A 22,522-nucleotide genomic window follows, 5' to 3' on the forward strand; every position below is an offset into this window, starting at 1 on the left:
GGACTTGCAAAATCCACATAAAAATGTTAACAGAAGCAAGGACCAAAAGTTAACAATTGTGGTCCCCCCATCAGAGAAAGCTGGAAGCAAGGGTTACAGCAGCAGCAGAGCCTAGCAGTAAATTGAAGTCCTTCCAGGAAGTTCCCATAGGGGGGTATGCAAGACGTAAATCACTAATTGGAATCCAGAAGTGGCTTGTCCTACCACCAGATCCGACGGATTCTACAAGCAATAATACATGAGTCAAGATAAGGAAAAATATGTAATTTTCTGAGTAAAATTGATATTTTATACTTATCCTGACTCATGAGGTAAGCCCTCCCAACCTCCCCGCTAGGCACTTTGGATTTCCCTGTAAATCGGAGTGTCGGGCTAGCTATTCGGAGAGAGTGAAGCATGGGAAGACGGGTGCCGCCGTTTTCCCGCCAAAACCAGAGGGACACAACTCATGGTGAGTAGTGATTTTACGTCTGCTCTTTTGAAAGGGAGCTTCAAAAAGGAGATACAAGTGTTCCACTAACGTTCGGGAAAGGAAGGAGACAAGCAATAATAAATGAGTCAGGATAAGTATAAAATATCAATTTTACACAGAAAATTACATGATGCACATTTTCTAAAGGTAGGATTTCCAAGTAAATCCAGGCTGCAGCACCGATGTCTCCCCATATATGCTATAACCTCGAATCTCATTGCAAACCCCATTTTAATTTTATGTTCACCAGTATTCAGGGCAGGAAGAGGTTCTATGTGTCACCGCTGAAGGAGTCGCCATTCAAGTTGCCACCCTCACCGAGTCAGCTGACACCAAGGAGCAGTCTGCTATACAGTTTCGGGGAAGGTCTTGGAGTAAGTCACAAGCTCGTTGTTCATCTGAGTAAATAAACATTGATAATACTTAACAGTAAGTAGATCTGGCTATTTCAGATTGATAATCTGAAATATCTTGAAGGGAACAAATGCAAACATTTTCGACATAAATATTGTGTCATCGATAATATGTTACAAAAAACTGTTATTTAAACTCAAGGTGAGGTGAGGTGAAATTGGGTTTTACTTTGTGCTTGAGAATATTTCGCTCATATGACGACGTGCATGCGTGTGTATGTGTATGTGTGGCTGCTTGTACAAGCCCAGACTTAAGCTGGTTTTATAGTGCTAGCCCATTGAGATACCATACCACAGTGAAACATGAATACCCCACTCAGACACACTATACTGACTCCGAGCCGACCAATCCTTGTTGTACCCATTAATGCCGAGCGCCAGGCAGGGACCAACAAGTACCATCTTTTTACGTCTTTTGGTATGACGTGGTCGGGGATCGAACCCGCGGCCTTTCGCTCTCCGGACATATAGTAAGTTAAATTAAATCCTGAATTTGTCACCCAGGTATTGAGTTTGAAACATAGTTGTTGGCGAGTTTGTGTGTTGTTGTGCTTATAATGCTATGCGATGTTCTTGTTGTGTGTGTCTGACACTGACATGTTGTTCATGATGATGTTGTTGTTGTAGTCGTCCGAGAAGCTGAGGAACATCACAGAGAGTCTCTCCGCATACAAGCGACAGTCAGCGCCAAGAAGTCTGAAGCGCCTCCGCTTTGATCAGGTCTCAGCCGACGATGAACAGTATGTGTCCTCACAGTAGGATTGTATTAGCCTCAGGGTTTCTCAGCACGTTGAGAAGTTGATTTATCTTAAAGGCTCTATATCACACCACACCTCTAAAGTACATCATGCATTTCTCTCAATAATACTAACTATCAGCCCTCGGGGAAGCTACCGTATTATTTATTACGGAAAATATTACGTAATTAGTTAAGAAATACAGTTCACTCTACCACCATGTATAGTGTAATAAAGCACACTTTCGCCCTGAACTATTATAGTTAAAGCACGAGGATGCTTGCGTTTATTACACTATACATGGTGGTAGAGCGAACTGTATTTCTTTTCTAAGATGCCAAATTTAATACTTTCTAAGGATAATTACGATTAATTTAAGGCAGAAAACAAACGACGGTGTCGGTGACCTAAATTAAGAATCCTCGCACAGGGCTAACTGGCTCGCTGTTCTATTGATGTGTCTGTCCCCCTACGTTAAGACGAACGTTACCAGAAAAAACCCAAATGATAAGAGTTTGATGACGGTTTACGTTTGGATTAAATATCTTCTCTGAATTATTTTAATTACATCTGTGATTAACGTAAACCATATGGGGCAATATGAACATCGCATTTCTACTACCAACATAAGTTTAGATCAGTGCATCCAGATGAAGCTGAGTAGTCAAGCGACATTCCACGATTGCATTGTGGGAATGTAAACATTGAGAATGTTACCGTGTCGCTGACAACTTGTGAGTTGAATTGAGACATTTTAACTGTCGTAAAACATAACTGTCATGTTTCCACCAGTGATGTTAGCTGCGTGAAGCAACTGCAAACCAAGAAACGGGATGCAACGGAGTAGTTTACTGTAGGAGGCTGTACGAGGCGATGATCGCTGCTTACATTGTGACGTAATGTAAAATGGTTCGATTACGAGGGGGCACACTAGAATGGCGCAGTGACGCCAATACATTGTGACGTAATGTAAAAAGTGCACATTATCGTCTGATAAAGTACTGTCGGCACCTTTGATCTTTCACCGGAGCATCTTAGAAATTACAATATTAAATTAAAAAGTTCGAATGAGTTAATGCAACATTACATTAAATGGACTCCCGCACCCTTTATCAGCTGAACATTATTTCAAGCAAACCCCATAGAGTTATGTCCCTTGGAGCTCTCTTTATGAATATCCTATAACCCAACTTGTGATTGAAACCAGTTCGGCAGACGCCGACAACACCGCGTGCGACAGTTTTCGATGTACGGAGCAAATGTTTACATTCCATATTTGGCAAGTGTTATCTGTTTTGAAGCTGTTCACGTCAAAGTTTCAATTATTGATTTCAGGCAAGTCGTAAGGGATAATAAATCTTTTATGGTATCAATAGGAAGCTAAAGTGAGTGTATATGCCCCTAATATATATAATCTAGGCCAAAATATTGTCGAAAATGTGTGACATTGTGTCTTTGAGAGACAACCAGTTGGATTGGGTGGGCCGTCTGGTTACTTGGTTTACAGCCTGACACATTATCAACCACTCACTCATGCTCCCAATATCAACCACTATGTCTCGTCCAGATTTGATTATATACAGCCTGCCATATAGCAGGAATATTCTGGAGTGTGTCATTAAGCAGTAGAGGTGAAATGGTACGCTCTTACCACGGTACGGTACGTATTGTGGTACAAGGCCTTCGGATTTGTCCGTTTCAGTTCGGTATATGAGATATAATCATAATCCAGAAAAGCAAAGAAATGGATCGACTTTGACAAAAATTGATTTCTACACATTTTAGAAAAGGTTTAAAACGGTTAATAAAGTCACGGTATGAAAACAGAAAATACCGAAGTTTTTGGATTGCATTATGGCATACGGAACCAAAGGCAAAATACCGTTTCACCCCTATAGAGCAGCACACAAACATCAGAAGATGATATTCGGTCCAAAGTCGGCAGCAAGTTCAGTAAAATGTCTTACATTGGAATTAAGGCATTCCCAAATCATAGTGTCATATCTAATGTGAAGCCATTTACAAGTCAACTTCTTTTAGTGATATTATGACCAACATAGAGGACACTTTATGATTTATTTACATCATTGATTGCAGTGTCAGTATTCAATGTAGACAGCTAATTTCAATTATCATCACTTATACTGTTCCCAAGAGATCAACTGATGGAACTCACTGAATTGCTGCTGAGGGGCGTTGGGGTAGCCTAGTGGTTAAGGCGTTGGCTCGTCACTTTGAAGACCCGGGTTCGATTCCCCACATGGGCACATTGTGTGAAGCCCATTTCTGGTGTCCCCCGCCGTGATATTGCTGGAATATTGCTAAAAGCGGCGTAAAACCATACTCACTCACTCACTCACTCACTCACTGAATTGCTGCATCATGTTACCCTGGAGGAGTGAGTTGGTGCTCATGTTGTCAGTCACTGGATTGTAGTGTTGGGAATTGGTTAAAATCTCATAATTGATGATTGGTTCATTACCACCGATCAAACATCGAAAATAATTGGTTAGCGTCATTTATGAAATTTGTTAAAGCACAAAAAAAAATAAAGAAAAAAACGTTATTTGGGGTGTTTTTGGCAAAAGTTCACATCTTTAAAGGATGACTAGTATGCTAGGAACATAAATTTTCTTGGTGTCTTTAAGATAAATTCAATCATGACTTGGAACGAGCTTGTAGTGCTTATGAAATGTAACAGACAAAACCAACCTTGTGAAAAATATTGTTGATAAAAACAAGTGTTCCTGAATTGTTTGTGTTTGATTATGAGAAAACATTATCGATTGCTTGGTCGTTTAGTCACTGCGACCAATCTTCGATTATTTCAATTAATCGAACCACCACTACTGGATTGTGTGGTCCATATACAGTGGACTCACTCTAATCCGACATTCCCTGTAAACTGACATATTTATTTGGACCCGAATTTGTCCCTATATAATATCATATAAGAAACTCCCTCTAATAAGATATCCCTCTGTTCCGAATTCTGACACTCAAATCTAGTCCCAAAACATGTTTTTAGTGCAAATTGACTCTCTCGAAACTGACATTGTAATTTCACAAGAGATTGCATCAGTCTACACGCTAGGGTGAGCGGGTGGCCTGCCAAGGCGTAATAGGATAAACTGTTAATTACTCACCAACTTCTAAAATGCAAATCAAATATATAATTACATGTTCAGTAGATTCATAGATTGGTGAAATCACATGTTAAGTGCTTGTTATGAGTTTCTAAAAACTCCCTCTAAACCGACATCCCTCTAAACCAACATTTCTCCTCGGTCCGGCGATGTCTGTGAGAAGAGGGAGACCACTGTAGTTGGAAAACAAACAGTGCCAGTGGGAAGAGAGATGGCACCATTACACACGAGAAAAAGGAGAGAGGGGATAGGTGTTCGGAATGCATGGTCCTAGCTGTGAACAATGTTCTCAATGAAGGATATATGATTCTGTATTTTATCAGGTGTGTCCCTGAAACTTGCCCTAAAGTTGTGAAGAGAATCGCCATGGATGTCTCTCCTCACAAGTCTCCAGCCCACAATTAGGTAAAACACTCGAGCAGCTCGAAAGTGATGATGATCATGATGAGTGAGTGAGTTTAGTTTCACGCTGTTTGCAATATTCCAGCAATATCACGGTAGGCGGACTCCAGAAATGGGCTTCACAGTTTGTACCCATGTGGGGAATCGAACCTGGGTCTTCGGGCGATGAGCTTAACGCTTTAGCCACTCAGGCTACCCCCAATCGCCATGATGATGATGATTATATTATTGATTCTGAACTACATACAGGTGTATGCTCTGGCTGTCAGCATGTACTTGATATTCATTATGAGCTCCCTTTGAGTATCCAACACACGCTCAGTGGAGTTCACAGTCACATTACAGTCTTTCCTCCTGGGAAGACTCTTTGTCAAGTTCGGGCGTGGGGTAGCCTAGTGGTTAAAGCGCTTGGCTCATTACCACCGGAAGGCCCGGTTCGATTCCTCCATGGGCACAATGTGTTAAGCCCATTTCTGGTGTCCCCCGGCGGATATTGTCTAAAAGCGGCGTGAAAACTAAACTCAGTCAATCAGTCTCTTTGTCAAGTTCAACCCTGCAAAGGTTAGAATTGGGTCTTCTGAGTTAGCCGTGCTTGTTGTAAGAGGCTAATTAACGGGATCAGTTGGTGAGACTTTTTGACTTTGTTGACACACGAAGTTTTGTTGGGCATAGATATTGCTGCCTTTATTATCTCCATTCAGAACTGCTTGTAAATGTTCATTTCTTGCAGTTAAGAAATCAGATCTGCTGATTAAAATGTTTCACTTCTTTGTTCAAAGAATATAGCAGATTTAGTGTTGATTGGCTGATTAGAAAAGTCAGGTGATGTGGATAATTTGAAGTGTTGTCAGATCTTCTATGCAGAGTATCATATAGGAGTAATAGAATTGATATTAATGAGACTTTATTTTGCAAAGCCTTTTCATTTCATTTCAGTAAAGAGCCCAAGAAGACGAATTGACGTAATCCCCGCTGACAAACTTCACAGCCTTAACTCTTCTTGTTTACTAAGAAAATGGAATTATTAAACTGTAGTGCTAGTTATTCAAATGGATTAATTATGTATAAAGGAAATTTTGTTTCAGAATAGTATTTTAATATTGAATTTTTTTAAGGTATAATGATGAATTTTAAATACTAGATAGTTATTTATTTTAAGGCTCTTACATGTTGTTAACAAAATTCAGATGTGTGTATTTGTTATAGTTGTTTTTAATTAATAACAGATTGCCAAAATATTTATGGAAAAACATTTGGTAGAATTGTACATTTTAAGTAAAATTTGTTTTATGTATTAAATAATGTTTTCAGCATGTTGAAAGGGAGTATACTACTGAACTGTGTTTTCTTTGAGGATTCCTTCGACTAATTCTGTACTTTTAAATGTAAATTTGACCGAATTCTTTAAGAATCATAGTTTGTTTGTTTTTTACAGATATATAATCTTTTTCTTGTAAAGAAATGAACTTTAATGAACAAACAGGCACATTGAAGTGATAAGTTACTGTAAAACATTAAAACTATCATTAATGCTTTTGTTGCAATACCCCTGTCGATTCCAGTACATAAATGACTAACTAGCTCCCATTCTTTAATTCACCTAAGCAATACTTCCTATGGAAATAGTTTGGGATGATCAATACACTTCACCTCTCACAAAGTAGAGCTTCTTATTGATTAAGGCACTTTGGTAGCCCTGCAGTCTTAAAGTGCTACAGTAAGAGGCTTACTAATGGGATCGGGTGGCAAGTCTCGCTGACTGGGTTGACATTATGTCATTGTATCCCAATTATGTAGATCGATGTTCATGCTGTTGATCACTGGATTGTCTGATCCAGATCAGGTTACAGAGTTGCTTCCCTTGGGAATGCCAGAAACACATCCATGGGTTCAAATCCATGTTTGCCCAAATTATTATGTCTGCATTAGAGCTACAGATAACTTTTTGGGTCATTGAGTTCTGTACTCGCTTGTGTTCATCTCAATTGGGTATCCTAATTTTCCTTTGAGGAACATAATAAACTGTACCCACCTCATTCAAACTCTATTGGGTATTTTGCCATTTTCCATTAATTTTATACATACAATATAGTTTAAATGTTAGTGTTTGTTATTTATATTTGATCTGTAATAAGAAAAACGATAAGAAAGACGTCAAGTTCATGTCCTGAAATAGAACCTCTCAATATACCTCAGTTATTTTATATGTCATTTTTTCTATCCACTGGTACTCAAGCTAAGATTTGACATTTTTGTGTGTACGCATGTAAGATCATATTTATTGAGTATTTACAAAAATTCAAGCGTACTTGTACTCAATAGATTTAAAAGGAATTGAGTTTTCACATAAGTATTTGTGCAATTTACGCAGATAAGCAGCTTATCTGTACCTCAGCTGCATAATATTCAGGTATGCTGCAGTTCTCAATACAAACGATATGTATTGCAGTATTTACTTCTGACAACCAGTACATTAGGTGAAAAATATGTATGACGTGATATTGGGTAAAATAATTGTGAATGTATGAAGTCAGATTGGGTAAAAATATTGTATGACATTTTGTGAGTAGCTCTATGGTTAAAGTAAAAATCTACAGACTTTCATTATCAATTGATCCCCCTTCGTAATTGACTGTTGACAAAAGAGAAAACTTTATATGCTAGAAATTGTATGAAAGGGAAGGTATACTGAAACAAATAAAGGATCATAGGAGAATTCAAGCATTCCTTTATTACTTTCCAGTTTTTATCATCACAGCTCTATTCAAAGCTGATGATGAAAACTGGAAAATATTAAACGAACGCTGGAATTTTCTTGTGACCCTTTATTTGTTTCACTCAGTATATAATCCTCAACACTCCAACCTAATTTTGAGATTGCTGTTACCAGAACCATAATAATTAGTTTTAGGGACTTAGCATGTAGAGATTTGGATCTACATGTACAATTAGTGGCCCTCACTGTCAAACAATTTGGCCCCCAATGTGTCGCAATACGTATCGCAATACAGGTACCTGAATCTCAATATATTGCAGTACAATGTATTTGCCGATACACAGCCCTACAAGTTATGTTTCTAGGTATGTCTGCACCATTCCCATGTGGTTCACTGAAGTGGTCAATATCCGAGACCTGCATCAAATAACGCATTCATCCCATGTTAACTCATATAATTCGAATACTGTTTAAAGTGCTTTAAGTGCAACTCACTTTTAATTGAGCAAAGCTTGAATACGAGTGAGTGGGTTTAGTTTTCGGCTTTTAGCAATTTTCCAGCAATATTACAGCGGGGACACCAGAAATGGGCCTTACACATTGAGCCCATGTGGGGAATCGAACCCGGTCCTCAGTGTGACGAGGGAATGCTCTACCCACCAGGCTACCCTACCACTCCTGAACTTGAATGTGATCGTGTTCTGTGATGGTAGATATGAGCTAGGATGTCAACAGTGTAAGACCTGCCCGGTCAGGTGTTAAATCTGATAAAACTTAATATTTTACCGATTAAAGACTAAACTCTCAATGTTATTAGTCTGTCCCTGTTTTTTCCCCTCCTGTCCTGAATTCTTAGCTTAAACAGTTTTTCCCACGGGAGATATTTTGGCCATGATGACACAAATACTCTTAACCTTGTAGACTCCTAAAACCCAGATCAGCATGATCTTTTTTCACCAACATAATATTTCATGTACTTAGTTGTTGCTGTCCAAGCTGAAATATTGCTGAGTGTTGCAGTGAATGAGTGAGTTTCATTTAAGCCATGGTAGTATTTCAGCCATATTGTGATTTGGTCAAGTTTTGCAGTTGCACAATTTTTTTAAAAACTATCAATAGACCGAATAAGTACAAGCAATATATCGCATATTTGTTGTATAACTAGTTAGGCCAGACCAATTTTATTTCTTGTTTTACAGATTTTTGTCCTCAGAAAACCTAAAGGCAGGAGGCAAAAAAAACAACAAAAAACTGTCAACCAAAATCCCACATGAGTTTCCATGTTTACAGTGAAGTCTTTTGGTTTGTTTATATCAACTAAAAATAAGTTGAGTGAGTGTTGGGTTTCACACTGATTTCAAGAGTATTTCACTTATATCACATTAACATTAGGATTGTATTTTTCTGAGCGGGGAAAATTAATTTCTATTTTTGTCTTATTCTTGATCCATAAAACAAGAAAGAAATGGGTCTGACCTTATAGAACATTCAAACTGAGTATTTGGCATGATGCAAATGGATGGGGCTACAGGGCGCCAGCAGCATAGGTAATGCCACCATACTAGGACCATGGGGTCTCACAGTACATGGTTCCCCAGACGGATTTTACACCTTTAGTGTCACTGGCTTAATAGACTTCAGTTCACTCTTTCTGAACGTATTCCATGTGTATTTGGTACTTTGTAAAATAATGATTAGATGAAGATGTAACTTGAATTGATATTTCTAAAACGATATAGTTTGTTGTTAGCCATTAATGCTATGTTTATTTAGACCAGTGAGTGTTTAAATGAAAAAGATCTTTGTGCAATAACAAGCAAATTTTACCAAAATCAATTACAGAACTATAAAACAAGGAATAAACTGACGATTTTTTATGTGAACAAAGTAATATTTTGTATTCCGATCGATATAACTTAAAGCGAAACCTGAAAGGAATTGTAATGATCTTAATGATCTGGGCCTAGATTTTCGAATCTCTCTTAGCGCTAAGATAGTCGTATGTGCCATACATTAACATTAACTTCCGACTATCTTGGCTCTAAGAGATTGGTGAAAAATGAATTCGTCATGGATTGGTATTCATTGGTAATGGAGAAACTTAGTGTGTACAAACTAGGGGTGAAACGGTATACCGCGGTATTAGTAGAACCATGGTATTTTGCCTTCGGTTCGGTATACCGTAATGCAATCCAAAAATTCGGCAGTTTTCGTACCGTCATTTTATTAACCTTCTTAACCTTTTCTAAAATATTTAGAAATCAAATCATTTTGTCAAAATCAATCCATTTCTTTGTTTTTCTTCATTATGATCGAACCGAAGGCCTTGTACCGCACTACGTACCCTACCCTGGTAGGAGCATACTGTTTCAACCCTGGTACAAACAAGTGTATTCGCAGGTGGTATGAAATCTGTCACACATTTAAATACAATTAAGTTTAAGTATTGACAGTGTGTACTCAGGATAATGGAGAAACCATTTAAACAAAACATTACACAATTCTGTGCAATCCCCATTTCTTTTGGAATGAGAAGATGGGCTTCTTTGTCTACAAACACAATTGGTTCTCCATCTTCATATACTTATGACCCTGGCGAGTGTGGCATTGCAGTAGGTGACCTGAAAAATGCAACCACCCAAAGGCAGTTATCAGTAATATGACCGGAAAATTGCAATCACCCACAGGCAGTTATCAGAAATATGACCTGAAAAATGCAACCACCCACAGGCAGTTATCAGAAATATGACCCGAAAATTGCAACCACCCACAGGCAGTTATCAGAAATATGACCTGAAAAATGCAACCACCCACAGGCAGTTATCACAAATATGACCTGAAAAATGCAACCACCCACAGGCAGTTATCAGAAATATGACCTGAAAATTGCAACCACCCACAGGCAGTTATCAGAAATATGACCGGAAAATTGCAACCACCCATAGGCAGTTATCAGAAATATGACCGGAAAATTGCAACCACCCTGGCAGTTATCAGAAATATGACCGGAAAATTGCAACCACCCATAGGCAGTTATCAGAAATATGACCCGAAAATTGCAACCACCCATAGGCAGTTATCAGAAGTATGACCTGAAAATTGGAACCACCCACAGGCAGTTATCAGAAGTATGACCCGAAAATTGCAACCACCCATAGGCAGTTATCAGAAGTATGACCTGAAAATTGCAACCACCCACAGGCAGTTATCAGTAATGTGACCTGAAAATTGCAACCACCCATAGGCAGTTATCAGAAGTATGACCTGAAAACTGCAACCACCCATAGGCAGTTATCAGTAATGTGACCTGAAAATTGCAACCACCCACAGGCAGTTATCAGTAATGTGACCTGAAAATTGCAACCACCCACAGGCAGTTATCAGAAGTATGACCCGAAAATTGCAACCACCCACAGGCAGTTATCAGAAATATGACCGGAAAATTGCAACCACCCACAGGCAGTTATCAGAAATATGACCGGAAAATTGCAACCACCCACAGGCAGTTATCAGTAATGTGACCTGAAAATTGCATCCACCCACAGGCAGTTATCAGTAATGTGACCTGAAAATTGCAACCACCCACAGGCAGTTATCAGAAGTATGACCCGAAAATTGCAACCACCCACAGGCAGTTATCAGAAGTATGACCCGAAAATTGCAACCACCCACAGGCAGTTATCAGAAATATGACCCGAAAATTGCAACCACCCACAGGCAGTTATCAGAAATATGACCTGAAAATTGCAACCACCCACAGGCAGTTATCAGAAGTATGACCTGAAAATCGCAACCACCCATAGGCAGTTATCAGAAATATGACTGGAAAATTGTAACCACCCATAGGCAGTTATCAGAAATATGACCGGAAAATTGCAACCACCCACAGGCAGTTATCAGTAATATGACCCGAAAATTGCAACCACCCATAGGCAGTTATCAGAAGTATGACCTGAAAATTGCAACCACCCACAGGCAGTTATCAGTAATGTGACCTGAAAATTGCAACCACCCACAGGCAGTTATCAGAAGTATGACTGGAAAATTGCAACCACCCACAGGCAGTTATCAGAAGTATGACTGAAAATTGCAACCACCCACAGGCAGTTATCAGAAATATGACCCGAAAATTGCAACCACCACCAGGCAGTTATCAGAAATATGACCCGAAAATTGCAACCACCCACAGGCAGTTATCAGAAGTATGACCTGAAAATTGGAACCACCCATAGGCAGTTATCAGAAGTATGACCCGAAAATTGCAACCACCCACAGGCAGTTATCAGAAATATGACCCGAAAATTACAACCACCCACAGGCAGTTATCAGAAATATGACCCGAAAATTGCAACCACCCACAGGCAGTTATCAGAAGTATGAGCTGAAAATTGCATCCACCCACAGGCAGTTATCAGAAATATGACCCGAAAATTGCAACCACCCAAAGGCAGTTATCAGAAATATGACCTGAAAATTGCAACCACCCACAGGCAGTTATCAGAAATATGACCCGTAAATTGCAACCACCCACAGGCAGTTATCAGAAATATGACCCGAAAATTGCAACCACCCACAGGCAGTTATCAGAAATATGACCCGAAAATTGCAACCACCCACAGGCAGTTATCAGAAGTATGACCTGAAAATTGCAACCACCCATAGGCAGTTATCAGAAATATGACCGGAAAATTGCAACCACCCATAGGCAGTTATCAGAAATATGACCGGAAAATTGCAACCACCCACAGGCAGTTATCAGTAATATGACCGGAAAATTGCAACCACCCATAGGCAGTTATCAGAAGTATGACCTGAAAATTGCAACCACCCACAGGCAGTTATCAGTAATGTGACCTGAAAATTGCAACCACCCACAGGCAGTTATCAGAAATATGACCTGAAAAATGCAACCACCCACAGGCAGTTATCAGAAGTATGACCCGAAAATTGCAACCACCCACAGGCAGTTATCAGAAATATGACCCGAAAATTGCAACCACCCACAGGCAGTTATCACAAATATGACCTGAAAATTGCAACCACCCACAGGCAGTTATCAGAAGTATGACCTGAAAATTGCAACCACCCATAGGCAGTTATCAGAAATATGACCCGAAAATTGCAACCACCACAGGCAGTTATCAGAAATATGACCCGAAAATTGCAACTACCCACAGGCAGTTATCAGAAATATGACCCGAAAATTGCAACCACCCACAGGCAGTTATCAGAAGTATGACCTGAAAATTGCAACCACCCACAGGCAGTTATCAGAAGTATGACCCGAAAATTGCAACCACCCACAGGCAGTTATCAGAAGTATGACCTGAAAATTGCAACCACCCATAGGCAGTTATCAGTAATGTGACCTGAAAATTGCAACCACCCACAGGCAGTTATCAGTAATGTGACCTGAAAATTGCAACCACCCACAGGCAGTTATCAGAAATATGACCCGAAAATTGCAACCACCCACAGGCAGTTATCAGAAGTATGACCTGAAAATTGCAACCACCCATAGGCAGTTATCAGAAATATGACCGGAAAATTGTAACCACCCATAGGCAGTTATCAGAAATATGACCGGAAAATTGCAACCACCCACAGGCAGTTATCAGTAATATGACCGGAAAATTGCAACCACCCATAGGCAGTTATCAGAAGTATGACCGGAAAATTGCAACCACCCACAGGCAGTTATCATTTATGTGACCTGAAAATTGCAACCACCCACAGGCAGTTATCAGAAGTATGACCGGAAAATTGCAACCACCCACAGGCAGTTATCAGAAGTATGACCCGAAAATTGCAACCACCCACAGGCAGTTATCAGAAATATGACCCGAAAATTGCAACCACCCACAGGCAGTTATCAGAAATATGACCCGAAAATTGCAACCACCCACAGGCAGTTATCAGAAGTATGACCTGAAAATTGCAACCACCCATAGGCAGTTATCAGAAGTATGACCCGAAAATTGCAACCACCCATAGGCAGTTATCACAAATATGACCTGAAAAATGCAACCACTCACAGGCAGTTATCACAAATATGACCTGAAAATTGCAACCACCCACAGGCAGTTATCAGAAGTATGACCTGAAAATTGCAACCACCCACAGGCAGTTATCAGAAATATGACCCGAAAATTGCAACCACCCACAGGCAGTTATCACAAATATGACCTGAAAAATGCAACCACTCACAGGCAGTTATCACAAATATGACCTGAAAATTGCAACCACCCACAGGCAGTTCTCAAAAAATTTCATCTTCACCTTTTCTGTGGGTAATATTTGTGTTATCTAGTTACCATTTTTCACTTTAACGAAAGGTTTGATGTAGTATTCATCATTTTATTGCATCTGAATTCAATAATGAAAAAAATTATGTGTTTTTCTTTATAAATAAAAAAGTTGTTGCAATATTGTAGTGATTAATTAGGTCCAACATCCAAAAATAATTCAATATTATTTAACATTAATGTAGCGGTTTAGATGAAGGAACAGTCAAATATATTTTGTTCAAGTTATATTATTGATGTTTTAAATATTTGAAATATGTTCCAGTTTATTTGTAAAAATGAAATTTTACTTTGTCATCTGTATGTAATGTCAAATAAAACTGATTTATCCTCATTTGATTTGTGTGATGAAACTGGTGTGATGGCAGAGTATAAATTTGATTTGCTTTCTGCCATGATATTGAAGAATGCTTTTGATTAGTTAAAATCGATATCTTTTTTTAATACTTAGCATTCCTCAGTATGAGTGTGAAGTCCATTTCTGGTGTCCCCATCGTGATATTGCTGGAATATTGCTAAAAGCTCACCCCTCAGTATGAGTGAGGTGCCCATTTGAGGAAATACGGTACGTTTGTGTTTGGTGTTTTGACATGTTCGAAGACGTATCTTATTCATACAAACAGCAGGGCTCCACATAATTATTTAGACTCAAGGGTATTTCACTCCTCAAAATTAAAATTGAGGAGTAAAATGCCAAATGGAATAAAAGGAGGAGTATTTCACTGATTGCATGGTTTTATTTACTTTTCCTTGCTATTTTAAACGAGTTTCTTTTGGTTAGTCATTCTTACTGCAGACGACAGGAAATAAATGATAATGCGCGTTCAGCATTTTGCATTAAATGTTTTCCTACGCTGGTTTAGGGCCATCACGTAATCTACAGCAGCCCTAAATTGTATTATTACTGATATTTATAACATATGTTCTATTTGGGATTACACTTTCTTAATAAAGTACAAATTCTAGTACTTTTGTTGGTTTGAGTCCCATCCGGGTTTCGAACCCATACTACTGATATTGGCTGGACACGTTGTGACAGTAACGCTGTTTAGGGCTAGCTTTTCAACAAAGCGTGCCCCGAACGTGAATTAGAAGTATTAAGGGAGCTCATTCGCAAAACTCGACAATCTTCGCTACAATATTTTGACAGGTTTGGTTCACGCATGTAAACAAAATCTTACTTGTATTCTGAGGAAGTAATGCGTATCTTTCACTCATTGATTTGACTTTTTATGAGTATATCTAAATTATTAATGCGTATTTTACGCAGATACGCATCTTATCTGAGAGCCCTGTTCAAACACTAAAGTGTTTATACATATAACTTGCTCGGACATGCTCAGTAATCTTCTTAAAAAACGACGCTATAGAGAATCTCACCCAAGTGTCCCACTGAAATCAATTATATCAACAGAGTTGATAAAGTTACAAATACCGGAGGCTTGCTGAGGATAGTTTTACTTTGTCAACGAGTGTTGATATATATTTGATATCAGAAGACACGAGGGTGAGATTCTATTTATCATCAAAAATCACTCTTCATTTGTTTTCAATGAACAGGTAGACTATCTGTACAGCCATTTGACTTGCTGTGCAACGATGTCATCGCATTGTAAAGTCACGAACTGCTAAAGAATACCACATGTTGCAAATATTTGTTGAAAATTGAATAGAAATACATGGGCGATGTATTCTATATGTTCCTCGTACGTCACAATGACGTCTGTGAACCACAATTACATTCATAGGCGGATCCGGGGTGTGTTGGTGGGTGGGTGGGTGGGTGGGGTGGTGCAGGTGTGCAGTTGTTAAATGACCATTGAAACTCGGGTAAAAATGAAGTGTGCACCCTCCCTTTTCTCAATAGTGTGCGCACACACACACACACACACACACACACACACACACACACACACACACACACACACACACACACACACACACACACACACACACACACACACACACACACACACACACACACACACACACACACACACACACCACACACCCGTCTCAAAAGCTGTATCCGCCCCTAATTTTCAGTGACATATTCACACATTCCGAAGAAGAAAATAAGTTTCATTTGACGAGGTCAGGCTGTCGGGAGCAGACTAGTCAAACAGGTTCTCTTGGTATGCTGCGCTTGCACACCGGAGACCGTAGCGCCTATATTTGTATTGACGATTGCAGCACCAGGTGGTCAAGTTTGTTGTCTTGGTCGAGGCGTGTCATCGTATCCGGGCCAATTGCCTTGACTGTTGATGCGCATGATGCCGGTCCCAGGATTGTTTGGCCAAGAATTAAGTTTTTCTCGGACTGAACATTTCGGTGTACGGCTTTCAACAATAAACGTGATATCTCTTTATAAACATGCATATTAATACTGACCTATATCAGCCATAAACTAGGCTATCACTAAGGCGAGTTGACAACATTAAAACATCCGCTTACAAAGACCAATCGTTTTTAATAGCCTTGGTTTAAGAAACAGTCTTGGGAGCAATTTATCAATGTATTCATTGCTGGGAGGGTACATGTGTAGTTCAAATATAACAGGCATAGAAATTTGTGGATCCTGTGTACCCGAATCTGTGCATTACGTAGTATGGTATATAAATATATTTGGCTTTCCCCATCAACGACAGATACTGCGCAGTATTTTACAGGGTTTGAACGACTTATGTTCTCTTATGAAAACCTATGTTCACATGTCACATCATATCTACAGAAAAGCTGATGTTCCTTCCCATTTCTTCCCGGAGTTCCGTCGTGAATAGATTCAGACATAGTGCAATGGGAAACGGGTCTTCGTAGAGCCAGGAGTTGATCTCTGTTTCCAATCATACTTTCTGTTCAGACAATGGCTACCCGTCCCTCGGAAGTACGCCGGAAAGATATCAAACGCGGGTGTACCACAACTCTTCAAAACAAAGAAGCAAAGCAAAAGCGATCCATGACTGAGAAAATGACAGTGAACGATAGATCAACGAGTGCCAGCTGTTGGACCCTGCCAATGATGTGTAAATACATCGACTTCAGGAGAGATGTGTTTCGTTGGTGGAGGCTTGACCACGTCGAAAAGGACTGGTCTACTTTTAAAAAGAACAGCATAAAGTCTATGCAAAATTACTACACCGGCATCAGCAGGATTACTATTGACAAAAGTACCCGAAGTATGACTGAAGCGGATGTTAAGCACGTCGTCTTCGGAATGATGAGTCCCCTGCTGGAAGAGCTTGGATTGACGATGAACGCCGAAGAGACGATTGATATGAGCTGCCTGCCATCCTGCAGGCTTGATTACGTTTTGAAAGTTGGTGGCATTCCTGTCGGCGCCATCGAAGTTAAATGCGCGGGCTCCTTCGACGAGAATGCCTACGCCCAGGCAGTTATTCAGCTGGTTGTCCTGCAGCAATGGGCGTATAAGAAGGGTCTTCATTTCGATGTGGATATGATTGAAGTGCCAATTGTTCACATCCTTACTGACGGAGATAGATTTGCATTGATGACGTTGGAAAGAGAAATGATATTTGTTCAAAAATCCAAGCCCAGGAAGGGTTCAATTCGTCAAGAACTTCTTGTTCGATCCATTTCAGATAGTTTTGCGAAGTTTACGAACAGCTCCAAGATGCATTGACTCCAGCAGTGTCCACACTGAGGCAACAGTTAAAATCCTATAAATTAGATGAGACGTATACACCTGCCGATGACGGTCAAGGAGGGGCTCCTGTGCAGGGAAAACCAAACAAAATCAGGTTGGTTGAGAGTAGTATCTGAGGGACCAACCGTCCTCTGTACTGGTCTGGAAGGATTGGTGTGGGGGTGGCTACTGGTAGGGAGTGGGGAGGGCGGGCACACTGTATAAATATACTGAACAGCATAAGAATCGCAATTTTCGAAAAGATTGAAATCTCAAAAATTAGCGTTTTTGTTTATGTCTTCTATTTAGAAACTTGAGAAAAGCCAGAGTTGCGTTTCTTTGATGTTCAGTATATAATACATATAATAATGAAGACTATGAGTCAACATATTACTTTCAAGCCAAGCTTCAGAAATGTGTTCTTTAGCTATCCTTTTATTCCAACCTACTCCCCAAGTCAATGACTGTGAAATGGCAATGATACACCACAATTGGGTACTATATTTGTGGTGCTTTGGCAACATTTACACAGTGTTTATGACTTGTAAATCATAATCAACATACTTGTCAAAATATCAACGTGTCTTCGTCTTCAAGTCTTCATATCTCAAGTTACAAGAAGACTAGTACTTGTGGAGATCTTTCTTACGCTGGATACTCAGTTTTGTTGAAATTGAAAGTTGAAAGATAACGATCAACTTCAACTTCTTGTCTTGAAATTTCAAGACCATTGTCTTCATATTTGTGGCATAATAGGGCCATATGGTTTTTTTCTTTAAATTACAATAGGGCCTATTATGCCACCGTATAAATGGCTTCTGTACAACTAAATACATAAAAACCCACATATTTCCTTTCAGTATAAATCCAGAAGTGAATGAATACACATGGCGGGCGTTTCTCTCCCCACTGAAGGAGAGGAAGAGGAAAAGAAAGAAGGCTGCTGGTGGATTTGTGGATGGCACAATTGAAGGACCAACATCCCTGTCACGAACATTCGCCACAAAACTTGGTGATATTTATTATTTGAAACCAAAGGCACGAATATCAGAGGGAGTGACACAATCAAACAAGAAAAACAAAGAGAGAACGGCACCAGTGACATCAGAGGATGGATTACTAAAAACTTTTGAAATTAGATGACGACAAAACTGAACACACGATCATGGGAACCAAGGCCCAAGTTCCCACAACAGCACTAAGAGTAGGAGCAGGCACTGTTCACTCAGTCATTCAAGTCAAGAACCTGGGGGTTAAGTTCTCCAACAAAATGTAAACAGAGCTACAAGCACTTTCGTTAGAATAGCAACGGTTCCCTTTCACAGAATTTGAGTCATACTGAGTTATCTATGCACATTATTACTCGGCATTGTGTATTCAAAATGATTTTAACTTTGGTATTTATGGAGTTTCAACACACAGTCATGTATGTTTCAGTATTTTCAATTGCGACCTTGTGTTGTTCATACTCTTGGATTGTCACAAAAAGAATGTTTAATTTAATAGGGAAGCCTTTTAGGGCCATGCTTTTATTATTTTTCTTGAAATGTCAAGATACTAGGTTGAAATTACAAGATAGATATTTAATTGAAAGTTCAAGAAACTGATCTTAAACTGTCAAGAGAAGAAGTTGAAATTTCAACTTGATATCTTGAAAAAATGTCCCTAAAAGGCTTCCGTAGTTAAGCTCATTTAGCTTCTATGTGTCTTCACATAATGAGATTATATTTCGATTAACTCAGGGTCTGTCTTTATGGACATGTAATGCTACTGACTGCATATCAGGTGAGCTCCAGTAACTATAGTAACGTTTTTCCGGCAATACAGACCCTGTAAATAATTATTCTTATTGTGAAAGGAACATTATTGTTATTGTCTTAGAGCATCCGGTGTTTTATATTAAGCTGGTTGTGAAAACAGGACGCCGGCAAGAGCATCCGGAGTTATATTTTGCTATTTTTGATAACAGTACGCCAGTAAGAGCACCCGGACTGATATATTGGGCTAGTTGTGATAACAGGACCCTATATCAGCACCCGGTGTCTTATAGTAATCTAATTATCATAACAGGATCATGTATTTACCACTATGTAAGGACCCTGTATCAGCACCCGGTGTCTTATAGTAATCTAATTATCATAACAGGATCACGTATTTACCACTATGTAAGGACCCTGTATCAGCACCCGGTGTCTTATAGTGATCTAATTATCATAACAGGATCATGTATTTACCACTATGTAAGGACCCTGTATCAGCACCCGGTGTCTTATAGTAATCTAATTATCATAACAGGATCATGTATTTACCACTATGTAAGGACCCTGTATCAGCACCCGGTGTCTTATAGTAATCTCATTATCATAACAGGATCATGTATTTATCACTATATAAGGACCCTGTATCAGCACCCGGTGTCTTGTAGTAATCTAATGATCATAACATGATCACGTATTTACCACTATGTAAGGACCCTGTATCAGCACCCGGTGTCTTATAGTGATCTAATTATCATAACAGGATCATGTATTTACCACTATGTAAGGACCCTGTATCAGCACCCGGTGTCTTATAGTGATCTAATTATCATAACAGGATCATGTATTTACCACTATGTAAGGACCCTGTATCAGCACCCGGTGTCTTATAGTGATCTAATTATCATAACAGGATCACGTATTTACCACTATGTAAGGACCCTGTATCAGCACCCGGTGTCTTATAGTGATCTAATTATCATAACAGGATCATGTATTTACCACTATGTAAGGACCCTGTATCAGCACCCGGTGTCTTATAGTGATCTAATTATCATAACAGGATCATGTATTTACCACTATGTAAGGACCCTGTATCAGCACCCGGTGTCTTATAGTAATCTAATTATCATAACAGGATCATGTATTTACCACTTAGTCTATGTAAGGACCCTGTATCAGTACCCGGTGTCTTGTAGTAATCTAATGATCATAACAGGACCATGTATATATCACTATATAAGGACCCTGTATCAGCACCCGGTGTCTTATAGTAATCTCATTATCATAACAGGATCATGTATTTACCACTTAGTCTATGTAAGGACCCTGTATCAGCACCCGGTGTCTTATAGTAATCTCATTATCATAACAGGATCATGTATTTATCACTATGTAAGGACCCTGTATCAGCACCCGGTGTCTTATAGTAATCTAATTATCATAACAGGATCATGTATTTACCACTTAGTCTATGTAAGGACCCTGTATCAGCACCCGGTGTCTTATAGTAATCTCATTATCATAACAGGATCATGTATTTATCACTATATAAGGACATTATCCGGAGTTTTATATTGATATTCAAATGACAACTTATGACCCTTGTCCAACCTTTGGAACATAAAGGTACATGCGGAAAGTCATATTTTCACCTTGTCACAAAACGTGTCGAATCAAACACAATAGTGCATACACCACAGAGAATGGATTTACTCATCTCATGTACTAACTGAACTTCTAACCAACATTAATTATGTTTACATACCGAGTAATTCAAGTTTGTTATATTTTGAAATGTTATAACCATGTTGATACATTTTAATAGTTTCTATACTTATTTCTCATACACTGTCTTAAATATCACGCACTTGTCACCAGTAGTCAAGTCAATTCAATTCAATTTCAGTTTCAAATTGAATTGAGTTGATCAGTAGTATCATGATGTGATATAACTTGTTAGGCACATACATTTTAAAACTTATCCTATCTCACGGTATACACCTCTCTTCTTCTTCTACGACCATGAGTGGAAACGTGCTGTAGGCTAAGTTGAATCAAATCTGACTGGCCTCTGACCCGCCCTGACCTCTGCCCCCACTCCGACATCAGCACCTGTCAATCATCTCCGTAAGCGTTCAGCTCGCTCAGATGATCATGTGACTACGTGTGCCTGTCATTCTCTTTCTTCTTGTCGGTACACCGAGTGGACGTGTGTTGTTCTCACAGTTAGACATTATTTGATTGTCAAGATGGGAAATAAATGGAATCAAAGTTCTACAAAGAAACGCAGACACTGTGATCAGTGCAACAGCAACTTTTCCGCTGCTGATCCACACGCTTTGTGTGTGGATTGTATAGGCTGTTGTAGTTGGTCACATCGGTGTTCTGTTTGTTCACGCTTCAATGATGATGTTTTTTTCTGAATATCGACGGGTTGCATCTAGACGTAGATTTTTTAGAGGTGGCCTCAAGACTCCTACTTGAGCGAGTATCTCCGTCGTCTCTTTCGTCATCAAACGTCTAGTCCCGTCTCCAGACAAGTTTTATCTGCTCCGAGAGTGGTACCTAGTGCTAACAACCTCTGTAGCACAGTCACGGCCTTTACCTTAGCAGATGGTTGTTTCCAGAGCGCCGCTTTGGTTGAGTGCTCCACCCCCCTCTGCTATGGTGGGTTCGCTTGGTGAAAGCATTCACTCTCATGTGGCGAGTGCAGTCAGTTCGGCGCTTTCAACCACAGGGATCAGTTCGGCGCTTCAACCTATGCGCCGCTTGCTTCCAATGCGGCGTTTTGTTCCAGTTCGGCGCTCTCATATATTTCTGTGGTGACATCAGCCATGACGGTAGCATCCAGTGCGGCCCTTTCAACACCTTTCCCGTACCTTGCAGGCGCATTCGATTGGATCAACACTTCAGCCCAGTGTGCCTTTT

General features: G+C 39.6%; 2 protein-coding genes and 1 long non-coding RNA gene across 4 annotated transcripts in view; 2 read left to right on the plus strand and 1 right to left on the minus strand.

The window, feature by feature from the left end:
- LOC124260136 (retinoblastoma-associated protein-like) overlaps nt 1–5,173 on the plus strand; it is a 53,630-nt gene extending 48,457 nt beyond the window's left edge. Inside the window, exons 26-28 of the mRNA XM_046694385.1 lie at nt 723–846; nt 1,513–1,625; nt 5,092–5,173. Of these exons, the coding sequence (XP_046550341.1) occupies nt 723–846; nt 1,513–1,625; nt 5,092–5,173 (319 nt within the window). The remainder of the gene's footprint in view (nt 1–722; nt 847–1,512; nt 1,626–5,091) is intronic.
- A 5,262-nt stretch (nt 5,174–10,435) lies between these two features.
- On the minus strand, nt 10,436–14,234 carry LOC124260179. The gene is made up of 2 exons (XR_006894017.1): nt 14,116–14,234; nt 10,436–10,507 (listed from the first exon to the last, which is right to left on the minus strand). It is a non-coding gene; the product is annotated as an uncharacterized LOC124260179 (long non-coding RNA).
- Nucleotides 14,235–16,911: 2,677 nt separating this feature from the next.
- On the plus strand, nt 16,912–21,362 carry LOC124260106. Of its 2 annotated transcripts, none has more exons than XM_046694356.1 (2): nt 16,912–17,654; nt 18,695–21,362. In XM_046694356.1, the coding sequence occupies exons 1-2, from the start codon at nt 17,055–17,057 to the stop codon at nt 18,713–18,715; spliced, it is 621 nt and encodes a 206-aa protein (XP_046550312.1). In that variant the 5' UTR covers nt 16,912–17,054; the 3' UTR covers nt 18,716–21,362. The 2 variants fall into 2 exon arrangements, 1 of the variants encoding a protein (XP_046550312.1); XR_006893998.1 differs by lacking the exon at nt 16,912–17,654 and adding an exon at nt 17,703–17,949.
- The last annotated feature ends 1,160 nt before the right edge of the window (nt 21,363–22,522 follow it).

The sequence above is a fragment of the Haliotis rubra genome, unplaced genomic scaffold, assembly GCF_003918875.1.
Source record: "Haliotis rubra isolate DU_JTF1 unplaced genomic scaffold, ASM391887v1 Scf1187, whole genome shotgun sequence".
In the NCBI taxonomy this organism is placed as follows: Eukaryota; Metazoa; Mollusca; class Gastropoda; order Lepetellida; family Haliotidae; genus Haliotis; species Haliotis rubra.